Consider the following 19,003-nt stretch of genomic DNA (forward strand, 5'->3'; position numbering starts at 1 on the left):
CCCCACCTGCCGCCACAGTGACAGGTGAACGGAGCCCTGCAGTACTGGCTCCCCTGGCGACACCCCTTGGCGCACATCTGTGTTTGTGGGGTCTTTTCCTCCGGTTGCTGCATGGCACTCAGTTGCACGGTCGCTCGCCACAGTGGGTGGGAATTTGGAGCATTCCCAGCTTTGGCAGTTAGGATTGAAGTCAGCGTAAAGGTTCATAGACAAATGATGGCTTGTCTATCTGTTTCTCACTCTGCACGTACCTGTTGCTGGGACTACTGGGTGCACACACCCTAACGGTCTGATAGACTTTACCAGAACCGGCCTATTTCCCAGAACTCCTGCAGCCTGCAGTGTCGCGTGCGGCTCACTCTTCCTTCTCCTAAAGGCTGAAGACGGGAGGTGTTGTTTCTGGTGCGTACCAGCCACCATGAATTCTCTGCAGGAGGGGTCAGGGGGAGGCTGCTGGTTTTATTGCTAAAACTACAGAGTTTTGGACACGAGTCCCTTATATCAGAGATGTGTTTGCAAAGATTTCCTTCCATTTCGTGCCTTATCTTTGTTCTCCTACCTTTCACTTTAACAAACCCAGAGGTATTTGATGTCGGTGAAGTCCAGTTTATGATTTTCTTTCTCTTGTGGATCATGTGTTTTATGTCAGATCTAAAGAAAGTTTGCCTGACTGAGGAAGTTTTATAGTTTCATATTTTGTGTGTAAGTCTGGGTTGTATTTGGGGTTTGGGGATGGGTGTACGTATCTCTTGTTTCGGGGCAATCTGTGGAAAGGACTGTTTTTGCTGGAAGTGAATTGAGCACGTGTCTGCAGACCCGTCCTCTCTGCTTCCTGCCAACACTGTGCCCCCTGGACAACTGTGGTACTGCCATTCAGTGGCCCGAATCCTCCAACTTCATTATTTACAGTTGTTCTCACAGTTCTGTTACTAGTTTTTTCATCAAATTTTATAATCAGCTTGTCGATTTCCACCAAAAAAACTCCACTAATATTTTGAGTAGAAGTATGTGGAGTCAGTACGTCAGTTTGGGAAGAATTGCAGCCTTCGCAATACTGAGCCTTCTAACCTGAGAATACAGCAAGTCTCTGCATTATTTTTATTTTTATTTTTTTGTTCCTCTCATAGGTATTTTGTAGTTCTCAGCATACAGATCCTGCATGTCTTTTGTGAGACTTGCTTCTAAATATTAATTGATTGGGGGCTATGATAAATGATACTTCTTTAAAATTTCCATTTCTGATTGTTGTCAGGATATAGAAATAGAATTCAGTTTTGCATTTTGTACCCCACAGCCTTGTTAAGCTCATTTTTCTAATCTGTTTGTGATACCATGGAATCTCTGTATGAACAGTCACATCTCCACAAGAGAAGGTTCTGTTTCTTCCTTTCCAGTGCTTGTACATAAATGCCTTGTGTTCCCCTTTCTCACCACAGGGCCCACACAGTTCAGACACGGGAGAGTGGACATCCCTCCCTTGTTCCCCATTTAAGAGGAAAGCATCCGTTTTTGGTGATTCACCGAGGTCCTTGCTGCAGGTGCTCTGTCTGCATCCTTGCAGGCTCAGAGAGCTCCCTCCTGTTCCTGATTCATGGATGGAATTTATCACAAACGGATGGTAGTTTTTGTCAGATGCTTTACTATGTCTGTTAAGATGATCCTGTGCTTTGCTGGTGGCGGATCCCATCCTGAGTGTGGACTCTTGTGTCTGTAACTCATGTGTTCTTGTCGCATCTGCCTGGTTTTGGTGTCAGGGTCGTGCTGACCTGGTCAGGTTAAGTTGGGGACTGCTCCCTCCTCCTCGGTTTTCCAGACAAGTCTGTGTAGGACTGGGGTCACCTCCTCTGTAAACACTCCGTGCAGCCTTGCAGGAGGAGACCTCTGGGCCTGGAGTTTGCTCTACAGGAAGACTTCCCTTTGTCTTCCATTCCTAGAAGCTCTGTGTGAGGTGCCTTGGCATGGATGTCTTTGGGTTCAGCCTGTTAAGGGTTTGCTCAGCTCTTCTCTGTTTGTTGTAACAGCTTTATTGAAATGTAACTCACACACTGCACCCTTGGTCCACTTACAGCGTGGTCCACTTACAGCATACAGTGGAACAGACAGTGCGGCTCCTGCCACAATCGTAGAACATTTTATCGTGTTCTATCCATGAAATTCTGTGTCCGTTAGCTGTCACGCCCCTGCCCCTCCTCCTCAGCCCTAAGCAGCTGTCAGTCATACTGTTATCAGGACTTCATCCCTGTGATGGCCATGCAATACCTAGTATATGGCTCTGGCAAGTCTAATTCACCCATTTATCAGGGGAGGAACATTTGAATTATTTATACCTTTTGGCTGTTATACGTGATGCTGCTCTGGGCCCAGGTTTCCATATGGCATGTAACCCAGAGTGGAATTGTGGGGTCACCTGGTAGCTCTGCATACCCTTAGACCCACCAGATTGTTTTCCAAGGTTGTTGTACCATATGACCTTTTGTCAGTGATATCTGAGAGTTCCAGTTGTCCCACCTCTTCATGGACACTAGCTCGTCTCCCTTCTATCTTAGCCATCAAAGTGGGTGTGAACTGGTTTCAGTTTGCATTTCCCTAATGACTAATGATGTCCATCATCTGCAAATGTGTTTGTTGGCACTTTGTATGTCTTCTTTGGAGAAATATTTACAACAATCTTCTGCCTGTTTTTAAACTGGATTGTCTTTTTATCATTGAATTGTGAGAATTCTTTATATATTGTGGATACAAGCCCTTGATCAGGTATGTGATTTGCAAATATTTTCTCTCTATGGAGTTTTCACTCTCTTGATGTTTTTGAAGCACAAAAGTTTCATTTTCTTGCTCCTATGTTTTCCTCAAAGCTCTTTGCATCTATGACCCACTGGAGTTAATTTCTGCATGTGGGGCAAGGAAGGAGTTTGTTACACACGGACACCATCGGCGGAGAAAATTATCTTTCCCCCACCCAGGTGACTCGGCATCATTCAGCTTCTCAAACCTGTAAATTTATAGCTTTTGACACATTTGGGGGCTTTTCAAACATGATGTATTTTTTTAACCACCTTCACCCCTTTTACCCACGCATCCCACCCCTCACCTCTGGCAACCACCTATATGTTTTCTGTATCTATGAGTTTGGGTTTTGTCTTGTTTTAGGTTTCACATACAAATGAGATCATGTGATATTTGTCTTTGAGTTATTTCACTTAGTGTGATGCCCTCAAGATCCATACATGTGTCACAGATGGCAAGAATTCCTCTTTGATTTCTGAATAATGCTCCATTGTGTATATATATACCATGTCTTTACCCATCCTCCACTGATAAATACCTGGGTTGTGTCTGTGTCTGGGCTATTGCAGATAATGCTGCAGTAATGGTGCATGTATCCTCTTGGAGTTAGTGATGTTGTGTTCTTAGGATAAATACTCAGAAGTGGGATTACTGGGTCACGTGGTTTTCCTATTTTTCACTTTCTGAGGACCCTCCATACTGATTTCCACAGTGACTACACCAGTTTGCATTCCTACCCACAATGCACGAGGGCTTCCCTTTCTCTGCATCCTTACCAACACGTGTTGTTTCCTGTGTTGTTCTTTTGAGCCATCCAGACAGGTGAGAGGTGGGATCTCACTGTGGTTTTGAGCATTTCCCTGATGACAAGTGATGTGGAGCATATTTCCATGTGCTTGTTGGCCATCTGCATGTCTTTGGAAGAGTGTCTATTCAGGCCCTCTGCCTATTTTTTTAATTAGATTATTTGGCTCTTGCTGAGTTGTATCAGTTCTTCGTATATTTTGAATATGAATCCCTAATCAGACATAAAATTTGTGGTTATTTTCTCCAATCCCATGAGTTGCCTTTTCATTGTTAATGGTTTCCGTTGCTGTGCAGAAGCTTTTTAGTTTGACATAGTCCCACTGGTTAACCTATCTTTGCTTTTGGTGTCAGATCCCTAAACTCACAAAGACTGATCTCCAGGAATTACTGCCTGTGTTTTCTTCTAGGAGTAAAAGGTCTCACATTCTGGCTTTCATCCATTTTGAGTTTATGTTTGTTTTTTTTTGTTGTTGTTGTTGTTTTAATTTTTATTTATTTATGATAGTCACACAGAGAGAGAGAGAGGCAGAGACATAGGCAGAGGGAGAAGCAGGCTCCATGCACCAGGAACCCGACGTGGGATTCGATCCCGGGTCTCCAGGATCGCGCCCTGGGCCAAAGGCAGGCACCAAACTGCTGCACCACTCAGGGATCCCCTTGAGTTTATGTTTGTGTATGGAGTAAGAACGTGGTCTTCTGCATGTGGCTGTTCAGTTTTCCCAAAATCATTTGTTGAAGAGACTGTCCTTTCCTCACTATATAGTTTGGGCTCCTTTGTAGGCATGGGTTTGTTTCTGGGCTCTGTTCTGTACCATTGGTCTATTCTGTTTTTATGCCAGCACCATAGTGTCTGGATCACTACAGCTTTGGCAGCGTGGTTTGAAATCAGGCAGTATGACACCTGCAGCTTTATTCTTCTTTCGGGATACTGCTGTGGCTATTTGTGGTCTGTGGTTCCATGTAAATTTCAGGGTTGATTGCTCTATTTCTGTGAAAAGTGCCCCTGGTATTTTGATAGGTAATTTTTCCAGTCCATGAGCATGGTATCTTTCCATTTCTTTGTGTTGTCTTCCATTTCTTTCATCAACATATTGGAGTTTTCAGAGGACAGGTCTCTCACCTCCTCAACTACATTTATTCCTACAGACGATATTTCTTATTTCAGATACTTACTCAGCCCCACCCCTCTGTTTCTGAGTCTCCAGTGGTGCCAACGTCAGACCTGTTGCCAGCTTCACATTCCCTGATGCTTTGTTCATGGTGTTCTTCAATCTCTCCATTTTTTGGGATTCGGAGTGACCTCAAGGTCATAGATTCTTTCCTCTCTATTGTACTGTAGAGACCTCCATTCAGGTTGTTTCCACCAGTTTTTTGTTTGTTTTTTAGAGAGAGCACGAGCAGGGTGGAGAGGCAGCGGGAGAAGGAGGGAGACCATCTCAGGCAGACTCATATACTCAGCGCAGAGCCTGACACAGGGTTCGATCCCACAACCAGAGCTGAAATAAGAGTGGGAAAAAAAAAAAAAAAAAAAAAAGAGTGGGACACTTTACCAACTGAGCCACCCAGGCATGCCAGTTTTTTTAATTTTTAATTTTTCAGTTCTAAACTTTTGACTTCATTCTCATTTCTTCTTTGTCTTTGCTGAGAATTTTTATTTTTTCATGCGTTTCATGCATGTTCATAATTTTCATCAAAGCATTTTTATGACATCTTTTTAATGTCTTTGTCAGATAATTCTAACATCTGTGTCATCTTGGTGTTAGCTTCTGATGATCACTTTTTCTCATTCAAGCTAGGTTGTTGGTTTTCAAATGAAACCAGGACATCTTGGATTTTGTGTTGAGATTCCAATCTTACTTAAATCTTTTGTTAGAGCCCCTGGGGGGCTCAGTGGGTGAAATCTCTGCTTTTGACTCAGATCATGGTCTCAGGGTCCTAGGATGGAGTCCCTTGTTGGGCTCCCTGCTCAGCGGGGCGTCTGCTCCTCCCTCTGCCCTCGCCCCTGAGTGCGCATGCTTGCTCTCTCTCTCTCTCCTTCTCTCTCTGTCTCAAATAAATAACTAGAATCTTAAACACACACACACCTTAAAAATATATTTTTAATGTATATATTTTATATATATATTTATATATATATTTATATGTATAAATATATATTTATATATAAACTCAGTATCTTTAATAAATGTAGGACTATCCAGGTTATGAGTTTGTTCTCAAGTGGCTGTGGTGACTTCTTTCATTTAAGTTGTAGAATTTATGGTCCTAGAGTTTGGAAGTTTACTGGAATCTGTACTGATATCCCTTCTCTCATTCCTGATACTGATAATTCATATCTTTTCTCTTTTTTTCTTAGTTGGTCTAGCTGTAGATTTGTTGTTGCTTTCCAAGGATCAGCTTTGGGTTCATTGCATTTTCTGTGTGCTCCTGTTTTTCTGGTTTATTGATTTCTACTCCTTGTTATCCCTTCCCTTCTGCTTGCTTTGGATTTAATTTAGCCTCCTCTTCCTGGTTTCTTAGATCACTGACTTGAAACTTTCCTTCTTTGCAATATAAATGTTTAATAACATTCCAATTTAAGAACCTCATTAAACAGATACAGTGTAGGTCAGCCATGGGTTTGTCAAACTTCTTATGAAAGATTGTGAAGGATTTTGGTTGCACTTAAGTGAGACCGTGTCCAGGGGAGAGTGTCATAGGATGGCATAGCGTCTGGAAACTACCCCACCAGGAATGACCCAGGAAGCTGGAAGACCTCTAAAAGCCTGAGAGCTGTTTTCATCAAAACCAATGATTCATGTAGCAAGAATGTGATGGCAGAGTCAGCACCAATGGATAGCAACTACTAGAAACCAGGTCTCGGTTGAGTGACCAGAAGAGCTTTGAGCAATCAGATTTGTTCCAGCCAGGGTCCAGCTGCAGGGTGAAGGAGACAGGGCTCTAGCCAGGGATGGCAAGAGTTAACCATTTGACTTCGGGGTCTCTGGCTCTCAAACCTGCCAGGGTCCAGCTGCAGGATGAAGGAGACAGGGCTCTAGCCAGGGATGGCAAGAGTTAACCATTTGACTTCGGGGTCTCTGGCTCTCAAACCTGCAGTTCCACTTAGTGGGGTATTCCCACTGGAGCACTCACTACCAGATGTTTGCTGAGAGATGTCTTTAAAGACATCGCTGATGCTCTAAGACCAGAAATAAAAATTTTCATCACTAGATCAACAGGGAGCTGGTTAAATAGTCTATGGTGTACCCATATGTGTGTTACAAAGCACATGAAAGTTAATATATATAAAATGCTCAGAATAGTGCCTGGTGCGTAAATAGCCACGGTGTGAGTTAACTGTAGTGATTAACGCGGTGCAGTGAAACTATTTAAAAGACTGGGGTCTGTGTACTGTTGAAATGGTCTACGAGATGGATTCCATAGGGAGAAAGTAGCGGGCAGAGTGTGTACACACCCATCTCCCTGTGTCTGTGTGTGTGCACACCCACCACCCACAGAGGTGCCCATGCTTGCAGAGCACACCTCTGTCTCCTCATGCGTGTGCGTACATCCATATGTGCTTGAAGACACAGATGCTGATAACTGTTGTGGGTCCTGAGGGGGAGGGCGGCTGGTGGACTCAGGTCAAAACCTGTCAAAGCAGTTCACTTCCAGCGAGGTTCTATAAGCAACATGCAAATTGTGGTCACGAACTCATAGTTCCCCACATTCATCTCCCTGAATGAGGAGACCCAGGTGGGTGATGAGATTGTTCAAGACGTGTTCATCAGAATTCTCCCTGGTACATCATTTGTTAATGTTCTCATTGGTTTCTGATCATTTCTAATCTTCTCTTTAGTCAATGTGATAAAGGAGATTGTAAAAACCATGGGAATTCCCAGACATCTTTAGGAGCTGTGGTTTTGCTCATGTTTTCTTCAGTCTCTTCATTGATATTTTGATGCCACAGATCATGACACAGTGTGAGACCAGGTCAGTAAGATATGTAGCGAGAGATGAAGTGGCTGTTTTCCTGATGCTCTTGTTTCTCTATGGATGTATCTACGATTTGACCAGAAATTCTCTCCTGAGGAAGCCATCAGATGCTAAATGCTTTTCTATGTTTGTCAAAACCATAATGGTACTGCTTACAAAAGTAGAAAATAAGCCATATGTCTGACAGTAGAAGTCTTGGCATATATTTCGGCAAAACCATAGGAAGCAGTGCTATATAATCATCAAAACATTTAATACCATGGAGACAGAGTCACAGTTTGGTGAAAGGCAGTGTGGGGCCCTCACTTGCCACTGGCTGGAACTTGAATGGCACACTCGCAACAGAAGAGAAGCTTGCTGGCATTTGCAGACATCCACAGGCTCGCAGCCTGTGGCTCAGCGTTCCCTTCCTGGGAGTGAACGCAAGTGAGCTCCGTATTTGCTGGAGCAGACCTGTGTGGGAACGTGTCCACCACCAGTAAAATGGACAGATGCCAATGCTATGAAAATCAAGAAAGGTGGGGAGTCTTCCAGATGAAAGGGAAACAAGAGAGGGCACAGAGTGGGGGCGTGTGTGTGTGGAGTCTGGGACATGGAATTGATTAGGCTGCTCAGGGAACATCCCTGTTTTAGCAAATGGGGACTACCACCTACGTCCTGTGTCGCACGCGTGTGGAGGGAGGGAGCATGGATGGTAAAAGACAAAAGGCAACAAATGCCAAATCTGAGTAAAGAGTGTATGGGAGTTATTTGTGTTATTCTTTCAACTTTCTCCACTCTGAAATTGTATCAAAATTGTAAAGTTGGGACAAGCCTAAGAGGATAGTCGCTGCAGCAGAAGCAGGTCATGTTGGCACAGAGGTTTGGAGGCGCTCATGTGTGACCACTATGGTATTGTCACACTGTGCGTGTGAGGCATTTCCTAGAAGTCAATAGGAGATATAGGTCATAGAAATACAAATATAGACAAAGTAAGGATGATCATGAAAGCTTTAAATTTTCCTTTCAAAGAAAACAGTGCTGATGGGGATCCCTGGGTGGCTCAGCAGTTTAGTGCCTGCCTTTGGCCCAGGGCGTGATCCTGGAGTCCCGGGAACGAGTCCCACGTCAGGCTCCCTGCATGGAGCCAGCTTCTCCCTCTGCCTGTGTGTGTGTGTGTGTGTGTGTCTCTGTCTCTCATGAATAAATAAAATCTTGAAAGAAAGAAGAAAAAAGAAAGAAAGAAAGAAAGAAAGAAAGAAAGAAAGAAAGAAAGAAAGAAAGAAAGAAAGAAAGAAAGAAAGAAAGAGAAAAGAAAGAAAGAAAAGGAAAGGAAAGGAAGGAAGAAAGAAAAAAAGAAAAGAAAAGAAAAGAAAGACAAAATAGTGCTTACAGTGTTAAATGAAGAAACTGCTGGGTTATAGACCAGCCTCTGAAATTTTTAATATATATTAGCTGTATATGTGCAAAGAAAGACATCAAGGTGTTTACCCTGTACCTGGTGGAAAGATATGTAACTTTGTTTAAATTAACTTTAATTTTTTAATCCTGTCTTCCAAACTCTATGTGTTGAACATATGAAGTTTATTCGCAGAATAGGAAACAACAAAACAGTTTTTAATAAACCACCTGAGTAGCCATTTGGGGACCAAGTAGGGCAGGTGCAGCCAGGAGGCAGCTAAGACAGTGGTGCTCCACCCACCCCACCCAGCCTAACCCCGCCCAGCCCCACCTGTCTGACCCGGCCCCGCTGGGCCAGTGGAGTGCCATCCACCTTGCCCAGCCCCGCCCAGCAGTGTGTCTCTTGCAGATCGGCTTCACCACTGACCCACGCATGGCCCGCTCCTCACCCTACCCCACTGACGTGGCCCGCGTCGTGAATGCGCCCATTTTCCACGTGAACTCGGACGACCCAGAGGCTGTCATGTATGTGTGCAAGGTGGCGGCCGAGTGGCGGAGCACCTTCCATAAGGACGTGGTAGTGGACCTGGTGAGCAGCCTCCATCTGTGTCTGGGAGAGGAGCAGTGGGCTCCCACTCGAGGCAGACCCACCCACATCCTAGGGCCCTGCCGGGAAGGAAGGTAGTTCAGGTCTTGTGTCAGGGTGTCCTCAGGTCACTGGTTTCATCTCCTGTGGTGGCGACTCTGGCATAAAGGAGATTTCAGCAGGACCCGAATTGTAGAGGAGGGACAACAGGGCGCACGGTGCAGGAGAGCAGGCTGGTGCTGGTGGGTCTCTGATGCCAACATGTCTGGGCTGTGTCCAGGTGTGTTATCGGCGCAACGGCCACAACGAGATGGATGAGCCCATGTTCACGCAGCCACTCATGTACAAGCAGATCCGCAAGCAGAAGCCCGTGCTGCAGAAGTATGCAGAGCTGCTGGTGTCCCAGGGTGTGGTCAACCAGCCGGAGTACGAGGTAAGTCCCCGGTTCCAATCCAGGAGGGGTGGACAGAGACCAGGCAGGGACAGGGCATCTGACCTCAAGCAGGTCTGCAGCCCCTAGACACAAAGCAGATGCTAGGGATAAAGATGAGAACACAGCAGGCTTCTGGCAGGCCTCAGAGCCGTCGTACACATGGGGGGCCAGCAGAGTCAGGTGCGCTGTGGTGGGTGGGGTACCCTATGCAGAGCGCCCCTAATGGCTGTGCTATGCCTGACCCCACAGGAGGAGATCTCCAAGTATGATAAGATCTGCGAGGAGGCCTTCACCAGGTCCAAGGACGAGAAGATCTTGCACATCAAGCACTGGCTGGACTCCCCCTGGCCCGGTGAGTGAAGAGCATCGCCTTTGCCCCTCTCCTCCACCCCCACCACACCCCTGTGGGCTACAGTTGGTTTCTAGAAGAGTGGCGGCCATGTGTCAGCTTGTCTCCCTGTCCTAGGCTTCTTCACCCTGGACGGACAGCCAAGGAGCATGACCTGCCCCTCCACAGGCCTGACGGAGGACATTCTGACACACATTGGGAACGTGGCCAGTTCCGTGCCCGTGGAGAACTTCACCATTCATGGAGGTGAGGACGCCCACTGACCTGTGGAAGTGTTGGGCCATGTCCGTGGACTTCTCTCCAGCACGGGACTGGCTCAGCATGGTCCTCCACCCCCGTGACAGAGGAAAGGGTGGGCCATCACAGCTGCTGGCCAGGCCGAAGGAGCTACTGCTCTTGTCCCCCGCTGGTATGCCCGGTGGCTGCTGAGCACCCTGTCTGTGCAGGGCTGAGCCGGATCTTGAAGACCCGCGGGGAGATGGTGAAGAACAGGACCGTGGACTGGGCTCTGGCGGAGTACATGGCTTTCGGGTCCCTCCTGAAGGAGGGCATCCATATCCGGCTAAGCGGCCAGGATGTGGAGCGAGGCACCTTTAGGTAATTCTCTCAGGATTCTTTTGGCACCAAAAGGGAGGGCTCTGGTGTTTCTCTAGAGAAGAAAATCCTGTGTCGGCCTGCAAGCACTCTTCCCCTGCTCAGACGTTGACACTTCTGTGGAGAAGTGGCCACTGCAGCAAGTAGCTGCCTCTTGGGTCTGTGTGTCAGGGCACAGCACAGGTGCTCCCACCTTCTAATCTGTGCTGTTGTGCCACAGCCACCGCCACCACGTGCTCCACGACCAGAACGTGGACAAGAAGACCTGCATTCCCATGAACCACCTCTGGCCCAACCAGGCCCCCTACACCGTGTGCAACAGCTCTCTCTCTGAGTACGGGGTCCTGGGTGAGTGCCCCAGCCCACAAGCCCTCCTTCCACCACTGTATCCCACAGTAGCCCCCTCCCCGCCCGCCAGCTGACTCAGGCCTCCTCGTTCCACAGGCTTCGAGCTGGGCTTTGCCATGGCCAGCCCTAATGCCCTGGTCCTCTGGGAGGCCCAGTTTGGTGACTTCCACAACACGGCCCAGTGCATCATAGACCAGTTCATCTGCCCAGGACAGGCCAAGTGGGTGCGACAGAATGGCATTGTGCTGCTGCTCCCCCATGGCATGGAGGGCATGGTGAGCCCCCCAGCCCTCCCCACCAAGCCTAGGACTCTGGCCCCAGAAGTTGGCATGGTGCAGTCCGGTCTGCCTCCATCCCCAGGAGCAGGCGTCCGGTCCTGCTCCCCTCCCCGCCCCTGCCGTGGGTCTGTGGGGACTCTCCTCACTGCAGAGGCCCTGTGGGACACCATCTCAGGACTGGGGTTTGGAAACCTTCCCGACGTGGAAGTGCCCATCCAACCTCTTGGGGAGGGGAAAAAGTTGAAATGCCAGCGGGTCTATGCGACTCAGCGTATTTCAGACCAGAAATGACCAGAGTTTGTGAAGGAAGAGATGTGGCAAGTATATCTCCCCCCTTCTGCAGAGCTCCCAAACCATAATTTGTGTTCCGGTTCCAGGGCCCGGAACATTCCTCCGCCCGGCCAGAGCGGTTCCTGCAGATGTGCAATGATGACCCAGACGTCCTGCCGGTGAGCAGAGCGGTCACGCCACAGGCACCGCTGCTTTGCACCCAGGCCTCATGGGGGTGACGGGAGGGCGGTTCCTGCTGGCCCCCCCAAAAGTGCGAGTCTCCTTTGTGCTGCTGCGTGACAAGCGACTGCATTGGGTTCAGGCAGATGACTTAGAGGAAAGAACGTGGAGCCCTCTGGGCTGGCTTCAGTAGAGCTTTAAGACTTGGAACAAAGTAACTGGGAGTTGGTTCCCCCTTTTTTTTTTTTTTTTTAAGATTTTATTTATTCCTGAGAGACACAGAGAGGCAGAGACGTAGGCAGAGGGAGAAACAGGGACCCTGCAAGGAGCCTGGTGCGTGACTCGATCCCAGGACTCCGGGATCACGCCCTGAGCCAAAGACAGATGCTCCACCACTGAGCCACCCCCGTGCCCCTAGGGAGTTGGTTTCTAAGGTGAACCGGACATGGCTGTAGGTAGAACCAAGGTCCAGGCGTGGCCGAGGTCTCCAGAGGAGTGGAGGGTATAGTGGACAGAGCAAGGGCAGGAGAGCCCTGAGGCTGGGGCTTCTGCCCCCAAGTCCCACGGTAGGTGCTCAGTGCTGCCTGGCCTCTGGCCTCTCCCTCGAGCTGCAGAACCTGGAAGAAGCCAACTTTGACATAAACCAGCTGTATGATTGCAACTGGGTTGTCGTCAACTGCTCCACCCCTGGCAACTTCTTCCATGTGCTGCGTCGTCAGATTCTCCTGCCCTTCCGGAAGCCGGTCAGTTGTGGGGGACCCTGCTCAGAGGCCTGGCCTACAGAGTCCAAGCCCCCGTTTATTGGGAAGAGGGACGTGTGAGCGGGTAGTAGAAGAGGGGGTGAGCCCTAGAAGGGTCCCAACCAGCAGACTCCTGGGCAGGGTGTTGAAGGGTGAGTAGAAGTGTGTGTGTGAAGGGACCCTGGGTCGAGACAGCCCTGGTTCTGGGTGGGGACCCTGAAGAGAGGTGGGGGCTCTTTGCTGGGTACAGGGAAGTGGCACTGGGGCTCAGAGCAGACTGGAAGAGGTCCCAGAGGAGTACACACATGGCTGAATGGGAAGCAGCAGCATCCCAGCAGCTCCTGCCCGCAGAGCTGGGGGTGGGGCACAGTACCAGGTCCCCAGCCTGGGGATGAGTCGGGGCCGTCCTCGCCATGCCTTCCAGAATCTGTGGGGCCTTATCCATCACAGCCTATGCTACTCTGTTCCAGCTAATCATCTTCACCCCCAAGTCTCTGCTGCGGCACCCTGAGGCCAGAACCAGCTTCGATGAGATGCTCTCAGGTGGGTGTGAGGCTTGGGACCTGTACATGACAGTCTCACTGTGGCCCTTGCCACATCGTTGGTCATCGGATAAAGACCAGTGAACACAACAGGCCACAAATTGGAGCTTGCTTGTGAGTTGCTCACCGGGTCTGCAGTCTTCACCTGGGCATGCCTCAGGCCTCCTGTAGAGGCAGGAAGCAAGTCTGAACTCATTTCCCCTGCTGCTTGGCCGCTGCTCCTGGGGGACATGCAGCGAGGCCCACAGCGTTGAGATCCCACCCTGATGGCAGGCAGTGGACACAGCATGGAGCAGGCCCCCCATCCCCAGGCTCACCTGGCCGGGGGTGCCTCCTAAATCTCCAATTAGGGTGAAGCCCTGCTTGGTTGGTTTGTGTTCCCATTTATCGTTATTATGGTGAAATACACATAAAATTTAAACATAAGTGTTTCCGCATGTGCAGCTCATGAGACTTAAGCATGCTCACAGCTGTGTGGCCACCTCCAGAGATCCTCCATCCCACTTACTGTCTCTGGTCTAGCCATGAGAGGCCTCTCAAGTAAGTACAGGCAGGAGGGCAACAGGTGTCGCTGTGTCTCCAGGTCCACTCACATCACAGCAGGTGTCAGGACCCCTTTCAGGTTTAAGGCTGAATGCTACTCCAATGTGCGGACGAAACACTCGTGTTACCTGTTTATCTGTCAGTGGACATCGGTCGCTTCCACTTGGGAGTGATTGTGATTGATGCTGCCGTGAGCTGGGTGTGTAGATACCTTTGGAGAACTCACGTTTGGTCCCTTTGAGCATATCCCCAGGGGTGGCACTGCGGGATCCTACAGTGGTTCTGTTTTTAGGTCATTGAGGAACCTCTGTGTGGTTTTCCCCAGCAGCTGTGCCTTTTGACATCCCTACCCACACTCTGGAGGTCTCCAGCTTCTCCATGTCCACACTGGCTCTTGGTGTGTGTTTATCATGGCCATGCTACTGCCCGTGAAGCCATACCTTGTGGTTTTAACTTGTGTTTCCCTGCTGACAGTGATGGCGAGCCTCCTCTCGTGTGTCTGCTGGCTGGCTAGGTATCTGCTTCAGAGAAGCATCTCTTCTGTCCTTTGCCTGATTTCTTTGGATTCTTTGTGTTGGTGTTGATATTTAGAAGTTCTTTCTATAAGCTGGATACTAATCTGACATCAGAGAGCTTACAGCTGTTTTCTCATTTTTGTGTGTTGCCTCTTTTTTTTTTTTTAAGATTTTATTTATTCTGGGCAGCCCTGGAGCCCTGGTAGCTCAGCGGTTTTGTGCCGCCTTCAGCCCAGGGCCTGATCCTGGAGACCTGGGATTGAGTCCCACGTCGGGCTCCCTGCATGGAGCCTGCTTCTCCCTCTGCCTGTCTCTCTCTCTCTCTCTCTCTCTCTCTCTCTCTCTCTGTGTGTGTCTCATGAATAAATAAATAAAATCTTTTTAAAAATTATTTATTCTAAAGAGAGCTGGGGGACGAGGGAGGGTTAGAGGGAGAGGGAGCAGCAGACTCCTTGCTGAGCAGCAAGCCCGATGTGGGGCTCAATCCCAGGACTCTGAGATCATGACCTGAGCCAAAGTCAGACACTAAACCAGCTGAGCCACCCAAGCGCCCCCCTGTGTATTGTCTCTTGAAGTCTCTTTTTCTGTTTACACCCAGATGATCACTGTTACATCCAGGGTTCTGAAGTGTTTGCTCTCTTTTCTTCTAAGAGTGTTATTATTGTAGTTCCTGTGTTGAAGTCCTTAGCGTATTTTGGATTAACTTTTCTGTGGTGTACTAGTCCTTTGTATGTGGATGTCCAGTTTTCCCAACGTTCTTTGCAAAGACTCCTTTTCCTTCCCTACTGAATGGTCTTGGCTCCCTCGTCACAAAGATGTCGTGTGTGCTGGGCTTACTTCTGGGCTTCCTGTCCCAGTCGGCAAGCTGGGGCCTCACTGATCCGGGCACTGTAGCTCTGTGCTGGCTTCTGACATCAGAAACCGTGCTCCTCTGTTGTAAGATCATTCTGGCTCTTCAGGGGCCTTTACGAATCCATGCGTGTTAGGAAGGATTTCTCTGTCTCTGCAGAAGACACCACTCGGGTTCTGGTAGGATCGAATGTGTAGGTCACTCTGAGGACTACCGACGTTGTAACAGCAGCAGGCTTGCCCGCCCGTGAACACAATGTGCACGCCTTCCCTCTCTTGATCCTTAAGTATTTTATTCCTTTTGATGCCATTGCAAATGGAGTTTCTTATTCACGTTTGGGTGGTTTGTTGTTAGTGTGCAGAAATGCCTCTGAGCTCTGAATGTGGATTTTTTTTTGATTTGCAACTTTGCTGAGTTCATCTCTTCTAATTTGGGGGTTTTCTACATACAATATCATGTCATCCACACACAGATAATTTTATCTCTTCTTTTACAAGTTAGAGGCCTTTTCTCTTCCTTCTCCCCAACTGCTCTGGCTGGGGCTTCTGGTACCAGGCTGCATGAGAGCAGTGACATGGGTCTCCCTGTCTCGCACCCCTGAGCATTACATTCATGGTGGGCCTTTCAGATCTGACCTGTATTGCGTGGGGGAAGTGTCCTTCTGTAGCACGAACATGCGTGTGTTGTGTGCATATCACCAAGTGAGACCCATTTCTGGATGCTACTTCCTGAAGGCAGCTGGTTATGGGGCCCAGCCCAGCAATGGGAATCTGGGTATTTGTCCAGTTGTGTGGAAGGCTTCAGGATTTGTAAACTTGTGGAGAGTCTGAGCAGAGTGATCAGACTGTCGTACGGGGCATCCGGGATGGGCTGTTCGGAAGAAGGAACTGGTGTGCCTACTGTGCACTGCACGTGACGTGCTCCTCAGGGCGCTCTCGGTCACATCCGAGGCTGGTGTTTGCGAGGAGCTATGTACTCTGGCATCAGCCCTGGTCACAGCCCTGCCTGGGGGACCCCGCCCATGCAGGGCAGCAGTGGGAGGGTCCCAGGTGTTCTCCACCAGGTCCTGAGAGAACCCCCGGCTGCGGGGATCCTCTCGTAGGAACGCACTTCCAGCGGGTCATCCCCGAAGATGGCCTCGCAGCCCAGAACCCGGAGAACGTCAAGAGACTTCTGTTCTGTACGGGCAAGGTGTACTACGACCTCACCCGCGAGCGGAAGGCGCGAGGCATGGCAGAGCAAGTGGCCATCACCAGGATTGAACAGGTGAGGGCAGGTGTGCTGGCGTCCCCCGGGTTATCAGGGGCCCCTGAATGTGCCCCTCCTGACCAGACCCCGCACTCTCTCCCCGCAGCTGTCCCCGTTCCCCTTTGACCTCCTGCTGCGGGAGGTACAGAAGTACCCCAATGCCGAGCTGGCCTGGTGCCAGGAGGAGCACAAGAACCAAGGCTACTATGACTACGTGAAGCCCAGGCTGCGGACGACCATCAGCCGCGCCAAGCCCGTGTGGTGAGTGGGGCCTTGGGAGAGCAGCGGGGACTGGGTCCTCCGTGGTTCTGCCATCACCTCCTCCGTGACCCCTGCCAACACCCCTGCAGGTATGCAGGCCGGGACCCAGCCGCTGCTCCAGCCACCGGCAACAAGAAGACCCACCTCACGGAGCTGCAGCGTCTCCTGGACACGGCCTTCGACCTGGACGCCTTTAAGAACTTTTCATAGACGCCACGTAGGCCGCGTGGGCCACTGCCCTCCACAGCCACGGCCGCCCCCGCTTCTCAACTAAAGAATAGTGCCTCAGCGCTGCCCACACCTCTGCCCTTCCACTGCACCGCACACCCCCCTCGCTTACCAGTTAGGCTGCCATCCCCCGTGTGCTTGGCTGCCCCCTCAGGCGCTATGACTTCTGTCCAGCTGTGCATCCTCTGCGGAGGCCACGGGGAGCAGGAGGAGGAGAGGGAGTCCCTGCAGGTGTCCTGAGAGGGTCAGCTGCACCCCAGCCCCCACCCCCGCAGGACCAGCCTCACATGGCCTCCCCAGGTATCGGCGGTCCTTGTCACCCAGCAAGGGGGCTGCTGCACCTGGACCCAGGTGGCTGCCTCTTCACCTCCAGCCCCAGGGCCCTCAGAAGGAACTGTCGCGGGTGGGCTGAGCTCTGGCAAGGCGGCTGGGGGCGGCTGGCAGGAGGGGGCCTACCCCCGGCCTGGCACAGAGAGGGCAGGTCCGCTCTCTGCAGTGTCCACTTCCGTCCCTCAAGATGGTTCCGGGCCATGCGTGGGGGCCATGCATGCTTCACCCACCTGGGGCCAGGTGGCACCAGGTGTGCAGGGTACACGGCCAAGCCAAGGTGCAGCTGCCCCCCACCTCCCACCACCCACCCAGCCCACTCCTATGTCCATTTCCCCCGACACCGTGGAGACAGAAGCATTCTTTTCTGTGCTGTGTCACAGCTGGTCAGGAGAGGAGAGGAGGGCCAGGGCTGTGGGGGCAGCTCCCCTCACCCATCACAGGAACAGATCTGATTTATTTATTTTGGTTAAAAAAAAAAAGAACAAAAACAACTTTGCATTGCATTTGGCTTGTCCCATAAATGAAATTCTCCTCGGGCCTGTCTGCGTGTCCTTCTTTTCTGTCCTCCCTCGGAAGAGACCCACCGAGGCCTCCCCACCCTGCCTGGGAAGCAGCTCCTCACTGCTTGGCCATGTATCATGGGTGAGAGCTGTGCCTGTGCACCTGCTTCTTGAGCCTCTGCTGCTCCCAGGGCCCCTCCCCTCACCACCTAGAGCCATGCTCCATGGCCTGCACCTGGGCCCTGAGCCAGTGTGCCTCTAAAGGCCTATGTAGCTCCTTTGGCCTCTGCAGAGAAGCAACTATGCCAGCAGGGCCCCCAGGTCCCAGTGTCCCAGCTCCAAGAGGCAGCTCAGGGGAAGGCCTGGGTGTGGACATGGGGCTGATGTGTGCCGTAACCTGTAGGCCACACCTGGGTCCCTGCTTGTAATCTCCACCACATCCTGCATGCTCCCTGCAGCTGGCCCAAGGGTCCTGCAGCCCTACTGGGACAATGGCCACCCACAAGCAGACCTGGGCAGGGGGTCCGGGGAACACGAGCAACACGCCTGTGACTGACGCAGTTGACTGGCTGGATTAGGGCCAGAAAGGGCAAAAATGAAGCAGGAGCCCCTTCTCTGGAGACCCCTGGCTGTGCTGGGTGCTGCCATGTGGTCTGGAGTGTGGTCTGGAGAGGCTGTGCCAGGAGCAGGAACACTCAGCCCTCCCAGGTTAGCTCGTCTGCTAAGCCTGCGGTCCTCTCTGCCCCGTGATCGCACAAAGGAAGAAGCTTCACGTCTGGGCAAACATCCCGCGTGCTCAGCTGCAGTGTCAGGGAGGATAAGTGTGTGCAAGCACACGTGAGTGCCTGTGAACATGAGCATACTTTGTGCACATGAGTGTCCCTGGGTGTGCTGAGGGGGTTGTCTGGGTTTTATTGGATGGAGAGGAACTTTCAACACTCAGCCAGCTTGAAAGTGGGAGAGAGCCAGCCAACTGCTGGCGGAGGTGAAGCCCCAGCAGGCTCCAGCCCCAGTACAGGTGCGCCTGGGCCAGGGCAGGGCCTGGGGGTGGCACAGGAGGGTAGGTATTATGTGGCGTGCCCACTCACTGGGCTGATTCCATCTACTCCAGTGGAAAGAGAGGTAATTGGAATCTGTGTCGAACCTATTCCTGCCTGAAATTAGCTGGGGCAGTGAGCTCCCCGTCAAGGGAGCGTTCAGTTGGGACTTCTTGAACAGAATGGGAAGCCATCCGGAGTGAACTACACCTGTCTCGCTTC

The 19,003-nt window shown here is 50.6% G+C and overlaps 1 protein-coding gene across 4 annotated transcripts in view; it reads left to right on the forward strand.

The window, feature by feature from the left end:
- Nucleotides 1–17,780, forward strand: part of OGDH (oxoglutarate dehydrogenase) — a 69,248-nt gene extending 51,468 nt beyond the window's left edge. For all 4 annotated transcript variants that reach the window (XM_072777194.1, XM_072777196.1, XM_072777197.1 and 1 more), the window contains 13 exons: nucleotides 9,359–9,538; nucleotides 9,816–9,968; nucleotides 10,218–10,320; nucleotides 10,435–10,563; nucleotides 10,764–10,914; nucleotides 11,132–11,259; nucleotides 11,356–11,534; nucleotides 11,915–11,986; nucleotides 12,602–12,730; nucleotides 13,198–13,270; nucleotides 16,280–16,443; nucleotides 16,532–16,686; nucleotides 16,776–17,780. In XM_072777194.1, coding sequence (XP_072633295.1) covers nucleotides 9,359–9,538; nucleotides 9,816–9,968; nucleotides 10,218–10,320; nucleotides 10,435–10,563; nucleotides 10,764–10,914; nucleotides 11,132–11,259; nucleotides 11,356–11,534; nucleotides 11,915–11,986; nucleotides 12,602–12,730; nucleotides 13,198–13,270; nucleotides 16,280–16,443; nucleotides 16,532–16,686; nucleotides 16,776–16,896 — 1,737 coding nt within the window. In that variant the 3' untranslated portion in view covers nucleotides 16,897–17,780. The remainder of the gene's footprint in view (nucleotides 1–9,358; nucleotides 9,539–9,815; nucleotides 9,969–10,217; nucleotides 10,321–10,434; nucleotides 10,564–10,763; nucleotides 10,915–11,131; nucleotides 11,260–11,355; nucleotides 11,535–11,914; nucleotides 11,987–12,601; nucleotides 12,731–13,197; nucleotides 13,271–16,279; nucleotides 16,444–16,531; nucleotides 16,687–16,775) is intronic.
- Nucleotides 17,781–19,003: the final 1,223 nt, after the last annotated feature.

The sequence above is a fragment of the Canis lupus genome, chromosome 15 (genome assembly GCF_048164855.1).
Source record: "Canis lupus baileyi chromosome 15, mCanLup2.hap1, whole genome shotgun sequence".
Classification (NCBI taxonomy): Eukaryota; Metazoa; Chordata; class Mammalia; order Carnivora; family Canidae; genus Canis; species Canis lupus.